The sequence below is a fragment of the Parasteatoda tepidariorum genome, chromosome 5, assembly GCF_043381705.1.
Source record: "Parasteatoda tepidariorum isolate YZ-2023 chromosome 5, CAS_Ptep_4.0, whole genome shotgun sequence".
In the NCBI taxonomy this organism is placed as follows: Eukaryota; Metazoa; Arthropoda; class Arachnida; order Araneae; family Theridiidae; genus Parasteatoda; species Parasteatoda tepidariorum.
In genome coordinates this window covers 40,458,483-40,470,600 of record NC_092208.1, presented here as the reverse complement: position 1 = coordinate 40,470,600, position 12,118 = coordinate 40,458,483, and the positions used below count along the sequence as shown (strand labels likewise).

Here is a 12,118-nt window from a genome sequence, read left to right as displayed (position 1 = left end):
TATATTATATATATATATATATTAACTACGGGATACAATTTTGTAAGCTGGGTTGAACAGCCGATCTATTTCTGAGTTTCAATGTTCAACTCCGTAGCCTTGAAATTTCGAACCTATCCCAGAATACAAGGAAACTCCTAGATCAAGTATTGGAAGAAGCTAGTCTTCGTGGAGGACTTTTTGAGGGAATTAACCCGCATTTTGCTTTACATGGAGAGGAAAATCACGAAAGCCTCCCTCTGCTAGCTCGACGACAAAGGAATTCTAACTTACGACTACCACTGAGGATATTTTACGTCAGTAATGGCGGAAGCAGAATTGGTATCAACCAGTCACCACTGGGATTTAAACTTGGTTACCTCATTGGGAGGCGAACACTCTATCCCCTGAGCCACCGCTGCTCTATGCGCAACAATTAGTGGATAGGCATGGATAATTATTTAAGTTAATTTTTTTTTCAAAAATTGAATTGAAAATAAAAATAACTTCAAACGTGGCTAGCAACTTTAACGATTTTTACGAATAATATTTTCTAGTGATTACCAATTTTATATACTTTAATATATTACTCTGAGTTTAAAATATTTGATTTAAAATTATTTTTCCAAGCACAACATAAAGAATTTTAACAATAACATGTGTAAATATCGTATAATAATGGCATAAATGTGTGAAATCCTGACAAAAATTTAGAAATGGCGAATAACTCAAATACTTTTAATTTGCTTTTTTTTCAACCACTGCAAAAAAATATTAACGAAAATTGTAAAAGTTGGCAGCTATACTAACTAATCATTACTTAGCCGTGGAAGCTGTGGAGATAGTTCGATTTCCAATGAGGTGAACCGGGTTCGAATCCCAGCAATGTCTGGTCGATACGAATTCAGTACCCGGATCGCGTTGATCATAGTGCTGAAGTAAGATATCATCAATGTTCGACTGATCATGGGTAAGAGTCCCCTTGCCATCGGGCTAAACGTGAGAGGTTCTCGTGATTTTTTTCTCTCCGTGTAACGCAAATGCGGGTTAGTTCTATAAAAAGTCCTCCGCAAAGGCAAATTTTTTCCATGACTCCATCCAAGAGTTCCCTTGTATTCTGGATTGAGTTCGAAATTACAAGGTTACAGAATCGAACATTAGTAATCGGCGATTCAATATTTGGTCGGCTGTTCAATGACGGTTACATAAAATGATCATCACTAAAAAGTGAAGCATGTGTTAAATCTTTATGTGCGCAATTCTCTAATTTTATACTGACTTGTTATAAATTGATAGTAGATACAAAGAACATTAATAAATTAAAATCTCAAATAAAAAAACATATTGGGAATAAATATTATAAGCAACTACAAAAAAATTCAAAATACCAAATTCAAATTCGCGTACCATTTACTAAAAGCGACATTTTTTTATAACCGTTGTTGAGCAGCCGACCCAATTTTGAGTTAACGTCTACCCAATGTTCAACACCGTAGCCTTGCGATTTTGAACCCAATCTGGAAGACAAGGGAAGGACAAAGGAACTTCAGGATCAAGTATTGGGAAAAATGTTGCCATCATGGAGGACTTCTTGATGGAACTAAACAGTATTAGCGTTACATGAAGAGGAAAACTATGAAAACTCACACGAATAGTCCGACGGCAATAGGACTCAAACCCATGATCCGTCTACCTCTTCGTATATTTCACGTCATCACTGTGGTCGGTGTGAGTCAGGTGCGAAATTCGTATTGAGCAGCCATCAATCAAGCCGATTCAAACCCGGTTCACCTCATTGGAAGGTGAACACTCTACCCTCTGAGCCACCGTGACTCTAAATCTATGAACTAAATTAAAACATATATTTGATTGTCAACATCGCACTAGAACCACACAAATAAGCTATCGACCATTAGTCTAGAATAAATCCGGAGACAATAATGGCGCTTGCGTCTACTGCACTATCACCATTCAGATTAGCGAGCAGATGGGGTAATGATCACTCAGTCTCCGTACCATGCTACCCAAGAATATGCAACTTTTCCACGTTAAGTCATCAGAGATATTACATCAAAAAGGATTCCGAACTGCTAAGACGCGATCCGAAAAAATGATACATTTAGTTAAATCTCAATACTTCCTTTCTTTAAAAAAAAAAAAATCTATGTCTATAATGTATCTTTCATATTTATTAGACTAAATATTTATAAATGTTTGTTCTAAGTTTGTAATATGCCTTTAATATTTCTTACGAGCCTATTTTCAAGTGATTTCTAATTTCACATTCTCCCCTTTCTATTAAAATGTTTATATTCCGAATAAAATTCATGACTCGTTGCGGAAAATAACGTAAAATACGAAAATAAATGTTTTTCTAGCAAAGAAAAAAGATCATTATTGATAAATTTGAATAACAACGCATTCAGAAACTTTTTTTAAATAGATTTGAATTATATTAGAAAATCAGTAAACGGACAAACCACTAAGTGCATACATTCTTTTCATAACAAACGTTCTCGAAGACTTCCGTGTTTCAAAGGAATTTAAAAAATATATGTGAACAGGCAATTCAGAATGCCAACAGATATATTTGCATTTATATTAGAATCCGGTCCCCACTCATAATGTATTTAAGATCAAAATTTACATACAATCTATTGAAGAAGTTTTACTTATGAATGTTGTATCCTTTACTTGCTTTACAGGCAAAAGCGTCAAATTTGCTGATTAATATGATATTATATGAGCGATATTACTTCGTATTGTCATCAAAAAGTCTAAAAAACTTTCTTTAATACATAATACACAAATTTGTTACGAATTTTTCTGGCATACGAGGCTTCATAATAAACAAAAAAAAGTCCGTCAATATAATTTTTGCCTAATTTTCGAAGTATAATCAGTAGGTTAAAGCAAAAAGATTGTCGTTAAGCTTCAGCTGGTACTCTGTAATAAATGAATACTCAAATTTACTTTGATGAAATATTCGCTCGGAGTATATACGAGGAAAAAGTTTCGTCAAAAATAAAAGAAAAGTGTAGTGAAATTTGAGTACATGCTCCGAACGAACATTTCATCAAAGTGACGAAATAACTAACGTCACTTTCTCGAGGACATCATATTGCAGGGTCAATGTGGCCTTAATAACACGAAAGACAAATAGAACGAAGAGAAAAATTGCGCCCATGCCCGAATTGGGATTTAAACCAGATATCTTCCTGGTACAAGGCCAACCCTTTGACCATCATACAGTTAGGCAGCTTGTTTCGTCTCTTTATTTTCGATCGTCTAGTCATCATCGTTTCGTCAACAATCACCCACAATTCGTTAACAGTCTCCCACAATGCGCTACGATGAGGTTCCGAGTTGAGGAAACATTTTCGTAACATAGTTGAGGGAGTTCCCTGTTGGATTCCGTGGTAGCATGTTGCATTTGAAAAAGAGACTCAGAGCTCAAATAAATCTTGATAGGCTAAATTAAGCCTTATCTATTGAAACGCAGTGCTATAAGCGAAAGCAGAGAGCACGCCGCACTTTACTATACTCAATACTCAATACATAGTTGAGAGATTCCGTTAAGTCACGAATCACGTGATCACGTCGCAAATTATTTCTCAAAATTAACAAAATATAAATAGGATAACAAGATCTAGGATATATATATACTACCCAATGTTCAACACCGTAGCCTTGCGACTTTNTATATATATATATATACTGAAATGATTCACTCGTTTGCAATGCTGTTTTTATAACCATAAAATTCCAAGATTTTTTTTTTAACTTAAAACGCAGTTCAAATTTCTGTTAACTATCTTTAATCCATTATGAAAAATTATATATTAAGTCATTTTTTTTGTTTTAAATTCACCTCTATACGTTTGTCGCTACATTTAAATGTATATGCATAAAAACAATAATTAAATTTTTGGTTATAAGAATAAAGCCTCTACTCATGTTTACTTCTTTTTTGTAGAAAAATTAAAAAAATACTTCCTTTTTCAAGAAATAAAACTCGTTACATGTATAAAATCACCATTACAAGTCATTGCATAAAATCACCATTGCAAACAAAACGATACGAATTCAGTTTGCATAAAATTTTTAAGGCTTACAAATACATATTTAAATATTTTCCTTAGTTTATTGTACCAACTGACCTATGAAAACAAATTATCACTTATAAATCTATGCAGACTAAAACTTTACTTTAATCAGAATCTCGAATAGACAAACCCTTCTGCCGACAAAATAGAATATGCACAGTATAAAATGGCTATTAAGTTACAGAGAACTGAAATTTTCAACTCATACTCCTCTTAAGTTCTCTCTGAATAGCTGTAAAAACTAAAAATATCTATTTAAAGTAAATTAAATATTCGCTACTACATTTAACTTCAGACATAGTCAAAGAGCGACTTAATTTGGAATTAGAGTTTTAACTCGTAAAAGTACGTGACTGGAATAAGTAAGTGATAAAGTTGGTTAATAGTGTTTAAAATAGTAAGTCTATATTTAATGTTAAATGTAGACGACGTGTGGGACGCGTGGCTTTGTTAATCTCGTAAAATTTTATACTATTCATATACATTTCATGATCCGTTGTATATTTTAGCAATAGTAATTCTAACTGAATCACTTAGTCAATGTAAGTGGTGCCATTGTAACAGAACGTGAAATGTAATCAGTGCCATTGTAACTGAACGTAACGATGCAAATAATATGATAATGTCATAGTAACAGAGCGTAACAATGTAATGAGTGTCATCATAACAGAAAGTGACAATGTAAACAGTGTCATAATAACTAAATGAGACAATATAAATAGTGCTCATGTGATGATTCAATTGGTAATAAGCAGCTATCCTCCTAAAAGCCAGTACCTCGATTTCTATGACTATAGCTGTCTTTTCAAAACAGGAGCTAAAAAGAATTCTACATCCTGCTCGCACCGACCACAGTGCTGACATAAAAATATCCCTTTTGGTAGACGGATCATAGGTTCGAATCCATTTGCTGTCGGGGTAATCATGGTAAGATTTCGTGATTTTTCCCACCATATAACGCAACTTAAATGCTGTTTATTTTCATCAAAAAGTATTCCACGAAGGCTAGTTCCTCCCAATGCTCGATCCAGGCTCACACTAAACGTGTTAAGGAGATGTGGGTTGTGAGTTCGATCCAGGCAGCTGACTAAAAAACCGATGCATATATTCAGCAAGATCTGTATGTCTAAATCTTTCATGGTTGAAAATCCTCGTTATAACCGTCGTTGAACAGCCGACCCAATTTTATGGGTTTACAACTACTAATGTTCAACTCCGTAGCCTTGTAATTTTGAACCCAATCCAGAAGACAAGGGAACTCCTGGATCGAGTATTGGAAGAAATTTGCCTTCGTGGAGGACTTTTTGATTGAGCTAACCAGCATTTGCGTTACATGGGGAGGAAGATCATGAGAACCTCCCACGGTTAGCCTGACGGCAAGAAGACTCTAACCCATGATTCGTCTACCACTGAGCTGATATTTCACGTCAGTACTGTGGTCGGTGAAACCAGGATGGGGAATTCGTATCGACTGGGATTCGAACCCGGTTCGCCTTTTTGGAAGGCGAACGCTCTATCCCCTGAGCCATCGTGGCTCTTGTTAGAAATTTTGAGAGAAGGGTACCAGCTCAGTTGCTACCAACGTCCTCTGAACCAAAATTACATGGCGTTCCTACCATGGACAATAAAGGATAGAGCCCTGAGTTAGGTGATTAGCCATTGTTGGATGATGTGAGGATAAATTTAATTTATTGACTATAAACAAAGAAATAAATTTTATATCATATAAAAATCATAAGGTTCAACTCTACGGATTTTAATTTCAGTGGTGCCCTTCAATTTTTATGTATTTCGGACAAGGTAAAAATAAGCAGTATTCGATTAGAGCTTAGCACGTTAATCTCTGTCCATCGTAAAATTATTATAAATGTCTTAAAAAACATATGTTTTATTTTCCTCATATATTCATTGAATCTGACAATAAAGAATATTTACTCGCAACAGAAAAATAAACGAGAAAAACGTTACTTTTTTCCCTCGAGGCAATAAAATTGAAGAGATGAAATTGATGAGATGTAACTCATTATTTTTAGAAATTTATTTTCGAAACGGAAAATTGTAAGTCTATAATAAATTCTTGATATAAAAATTTTATTTCCTTCAGTACCAAAATAATCTGCAAGTTATTTGTAAACTACGTGCGTTGTTGGAAAATGTGTGTTCTGTTTCTTTATCAGCAAATAACGAAGATGTCCCTAGAGCAAAATACAAAATAATTTGCCTTGAACAGTTTTTCCTATTTATTCTACAAGTACACTATTTTTTCAACTTACAGTGCCTTGTTTTGTTTCCTTTATTTTAACTCGTCTGTTAGTAAAAGCATCATGTAATTATTTCCATTTTGCAACTTTTTATATTTGCATATCCTTTAGCAATAGCCTACAAACTTTAATGCACAAAGGAGAAAAGGTTATATAGCATTAAAATAATATTTGCTTTTATAATTTTACCATTTTGAACGGATATATCACTATATCCGCAGTATATTTATGTTGTTAATTACGATTTTATCTAGCAAAGTATAAAAATCACTCTTAGCATAAAATAAAATGTCAGAAAGTTTAAAAAAAAAAAGAAAGAAAGAAAAATAATTCAATCAGCTAATCCATTAAAAACAATTTCGACCACAAATACTTTTTTATATTATTACAAGTAAGAAAAACGACCCAACCAGCTAACCCATTAATTTTCGACCACAAATACTTTATTTTATATTACAACCAGCAACAATAAAAACTATCAAACCAGCTAAACCATTAATTTTCGACCACAAATACTTTATTTTATAGTATAACCAGCAAGAAAAACGATCCAATCAACTAAATCATTAACTTCTAACCACAAATACTTCATTTTATATTATAACTAGCACTGGACATCATACCCTTTTCTTTGGGTCTACGAATATCAATGCTTCAACTCTGTATCCTTGTAATTTAGTAATTTGGAAGCCATCCCAAAAGAAAAGAAAACACCTAGATCAAATTATGAGACAAACCCAACACAGAAGACAAGGGCATTGAGGGGATCAAGCATTGGGACAAATTAGATGGAACTGATGAAAGTAGCGGGTGTTTGTGTTGCATGTCGATGAAAATTATGAAAATGTCCTACGGTTAGCCCGACGGCAATGGTTCTTACCACAGACGATATTTCACTCTAGCACTATGGTCTGCGTGTGCCGGTCAGAAGCAGAATTCGTATCGACCAACCATCTCAGGGATTCAGATCTAGACGGCCTCATCGGGAGGCAAGCGCTCTATACCCTGAGCCCCCCTTGGCTCAGACCGCAAATATTGCAATGATGTTAAAAAAGGACGGGATAGCCTGGTTGGTAGGGCATTGGGTGAATGTACAAGAGGTCGTGGGTTCGATCCCTGGCAACCGAAGACTCCCTGAGTAATAAAGGGTGACTGATGCACGTTGAATCTGTCGAGCCGCAAAGTCCTTCATGTTCCCATGATAAATCAATACTTCAGGGGGTACTGATCCAGGATTTCCCTTGTCTTCTGGATTGGTTCAAAATTACAAGGACGTTAGTAGTCGTAAGTTGAACATTGTAGTTGACGTAAGTTGACGTTAGTAGTTATAAGTTGAACATTAGTAGTCGTAAACCCAAAATCGCGTCGGCTGTTCAACGGCTGATAAAATAAGTTAAAAAAAACTATACGAATAAGATGCAGTTTACATATGTTTACTTCAAAAGTATATTTCCTTCTGTTTCTTTCCGCTTAAAGCTTTAAAAAATACTTCAGTATTACTCATAATCTAATATATATAATTCTCTTACGTGGCTCCCAAATTTTGGCTGTATTTCTTTTCCGCCGGTGGCAACGTTTGCTTTGTTTTGTTTACGTTACTATTTCTCTTACACGGCGAATCGACCCATGATTGCCGCTAAAAATGTCACATGCCAAATCTAGCTGAGGTGGCTCAACATATAGCGCTTTTAAAAACGGAAACTGAAATAACCAGAGAGCATCAGCTGCGGCAATCTCATACTATTAAGCTAGGCAGAAGTGAGTAGTCTTTGTCGATAGATCTCTATTTTAGTATTTTGTCGAAAGCGCTTTTTTTCACGAATTTATATATTACGAATTTATTTGACGATTTTTGATTTATATCACGAATTATACTATAGCACATTTCTAATAGGTTTAACGAATTACATGTCATTTATTTGAATTCAAATTTATTTTAATGACTTAGTATTTACTAAAAAGATGTAATTTTTTTTTAAAAAAAAAGTTGTTATATGGATTTGAATGATTGTTTTGAATTCTTGGAATTTTGTGCATTTGCAATGTACCTAAGTTAGTAGCGAGCGAAGCGAACTTTGTTTGCGATGCATATAAGATTGCGTAGCAATTTTCGGGGGTTGGCGAGCATTAGCGAGCAGGGGGCGCAGCCCACTAGTCTAAATATATTTTTATTGTTATGGTATCCGCCAGTTTAAATGATCTCTAATGACTGGAATTAGCTTCTTATTGTCAACAGATTTCCAAAAATAGAATCATTTATATGTGATTACCATAAAATTTCTTTTGTCGGATTTTAGTCGGATATCGGACTCAAATCTACTTGATAACTGTTAAATTATTTTACTAAATTTACTCAAACATGAGTTCGAGTTGAAAGGTAACAAACACCCTTGGTAATGTCTTGCATCTGTTTTCTATGAAGTCATCTGAGATTAGGCGTCACATAACAATACTTGTTTCTTTTTAATACTCACTTTAATGGCTAATTATGTTTCTTTTCTCTGGTGTGGGGATTCGTATTTTTTAGAATGAGGATCGGTCAGTGCGTGGGAAATAGTTCCCTCCTACGAAAAGAAGAAATGCTTAATTTGTTCTCTCAAAATCATAAGTACTTTTTTTAAAAAATATAGCATTAAGGTATCAACGAAAAGAATCGACTTGATTTTGTATACTTTTAGTCTTGTGAACGTTAAATTCAAATTCAAATACAATAGTTACATTAATTAAAACATCGAATTATTTTGCTGAATCCTATTGTATATTTATAGTCACAATGACGTGAAAAACTGAGAAAATACTACCTCATTTCTAATTCGAAAAAGACATTCGGTTAGAGGACTCAGCCGTTTATTAGAATCAAAACCTTCTGGTACCGAGACGATCCAACACCTCCGGGAAGAGAGAAGGCCTCTACACGAGTTGCCGTAAATGAGAGATCCGATTATTTATTAGTTCAAACATAGTGACATCTTTCTCATATCTTCCACTGAGCAGTTTGTGTTCGATACGACGGACTTTTAAATTGCTCCGTACACTACAAAAGGTGTTGGGCAATCACATTATACAGAGCACACGTAATATGGACAAAACTATCTTGCTTCTTTATAATAAATACTAATAACAACAAAACAAAAGATAGAAAAATCACAGATGACCCTCAATACAACAAAATGGAAGTTCATCACTTGAAAATAAATCTCCGAAGACGTATGATTGGTAGAGTTATTTCATTAAAAACTAATATTCCATTGAAGGGTTATTAAGTATTTTTCATTTCATAATTGGCGTTACAAATATTTTTAAAAACTATTTAGAATATAAACTGCATGCCCCTGAATTCAAATACATTTAAAACACACGTGAGACACATTTAGAGTAGCAGCATGATGAGGTATATTTTATACAAATTGGCGCTCAAGGGGCTTAAAACCATATTTGATTTTTTATAAACCTATTTACAGCATTTGTATTTTAAGACTACTAATATTTTATTATTTCGTTTTTAGGATTTCTCGAGGTCCTCCATGATTTCTTCTTCCCATAAAATTGGACAATAATCAATAAGAGCTTTGTCACTGTATCTGAAAAGGAACCAATCTGATATCATAGAAGCCAAGTATTGAAATTACAACAACAATGACTACAATGCAAGAACTGATGGACTTCACAACAACATATCCCGATGACGAATACTATCAAAATTATACTGGAAACTACACAGACTATTCCAATTATATTCCAACCGCAGAAGAAATCCCCATTTTAATGAATGTTACAAGAGATGTACCCTTGAAATATGCTATGCCATTGTTTGGATACATTATGCCTTTTCTTTTAATTGTAACAATCATTGCTAATACTTTAATAGTGGTGGTTTTAGCACAAAGGCACATGAGGACACCGACCAATTTAGTTTTACTCGCAATGGCCATATCTGATTTACTGACGCTACTTTTCCCAGCACCGTGGTATTTCTACATGTACACATTAAACAATCACTCCAAAAATTTATATCCCCCATCAGCTTGCTACGCATATCATGCCATGATAGAGTCTGTTCCAGCTTTCTTCCACACAGCGTCCATATGGCTCACACTGTTGCTTGCAGTACAAAGGTACATTTATGTGTGCCACCCAACAACAGCTCGTACATGCTGCACAATTCCAAGAGTTTGGTACGCTATGGGATGGATCTATATTCTAGCTCTGGTACATCAATCTACAAGATTCTTTGACAGAGTCTTCCAGCCAGTACGCTTCCGTTGGCGAGGAGGTCTTCATGATGGTTGTATTTATATGACTGCCGATTGGGTGAGAGATATTATTACAGAAAACATCTATTACACGTCATATTACGTATTTAGGATACTGTTCGTACACGTTGGTCCATGTTCAGCTCTAGTCATATTCAATGTTCTGCTGTTTTCAGCTTTGAGGAAAGCTCAACTGAAACGAGACAAATTGTTCAAAGAGAACCGTAAGAGCGAAAGTAAGAAACTACGGGACAGCAACTGCACAACGCTCATGCTCATTGTGGTCGTTACAGTGTTTTTGGCTGTGGAAATTCCAATGGCAGTGACTACTTTATTGCACGTCATGCAGAATGCTCTTGATTTAGAAATAGCCGACTACGACGATCTCAACTCGACGATCCTGTTCATCAACTTTTTCATCATGCTGAGCTATCCAGTTAACTTTGCCATCTACTGTGGAATGAGCCGACAGTTCAGGGAGACATTTAAAGATGTCTTCCTTCAGGGTCGCATCGTTGGTGCAAGGGATGGTTCATCCAGGTATTCTTTAGTAAACGGACCTCGTACGTCCACAAACGAAACCATCTTATAACTCTGAAACAAATAAGAACATTTTAAAAGATCCTGGAGCTTCAATTGTTGACATATTAATAAGAAAAAATATTATTTTTCTCTCCAACACACAAACTAATCTTGCAGCTCTCTGGTCATGGAAAAGGTCCACACATCAGTCTGCCGAACACGCAAAAAGAAGTTTAATTACAACATGCAATGTTTTCTTTTTTAAATAATTTTATGATATTTGATTTTCGTATTCTCTCTCAGTTCTGTCGTTTTCTTAAGACAGCTTGCACATAAGAGTTTGACAATTTATCCCGAAAAGCTAACAGAATGTGTTATTATTTAAGTATGACTTATCTACATGGTTTTTGATGGCACATCTTAACTTATATAATAGCAACGTGTTAAGTATTTAATTAAATGTTTGTGTTGAGTGTTTGTATCTGTGTTGATATTTGAAAATCGCAAGTCCCTCTGATCGAGTGGATCTACTAATACCTGGGGCTCTAGTAGAAAAACTCGATGAGTTAACTGGCGAAACGTGTATTCCCTAACTGCTTCAGTCTCTTCCACTTCTGAATGTAAGAGCATTGATATTATCATCAATATTGTAATCAAGATCAAACCTACAATGGTGCTTGTTTTAAATGTGAAAAATAAAGATATATGTCCAAAGAATAAATGTATTGTTTCATTTTGCTACATTTATGTGGGGAAAAAATCGTTACTTTCTTTTAAGGAAATTTATTTAGAACAATTAAATTCTTTCCTTCCCAATAAAAAATCCGTAAAAATATTCCCGTGACATCAAACTATTCCATTCCAAAGAAAAATATCTCTCTAACTCCTTTTAGACGACATAATAATAACCTCGCATTTACGAAACTACGAAACATTCCATCTTGATCCTTTGACGCAGATGGAACACCGGTGTCGATTTTACACACACACATATATA

At 34.7% G+C, this 12,118-nt stretch overlaps 1 protein-coding gene across 1 annotated transcript in view; it reads left to right on the top strand.

The window, feature by feature from the left end:
• Positions 1-11,842, top strand: part of LOC107450830 (Sex peptide receptor) — a 157,846-nt gene extending 146,004 nt beyond the window's left edge. The window contains exon 3 of the mRNA XM_016066740.3: positions 9,853-11,842. Coding sequence (XP_015922226.1) covers positions 9,983-11,191 — 1,209 coding nt within the window. The 5' untranslated portion in view covers positions 9,853-9,982 and the 3' untranslated portion in view covers positions 11,192-11,842. The remainder of the gene's footprint in view (positions 1-9,852) is intronic.
• The last annotated feature ends 276 nt before the right edge of the window (positions 11,843-12,118 follow it).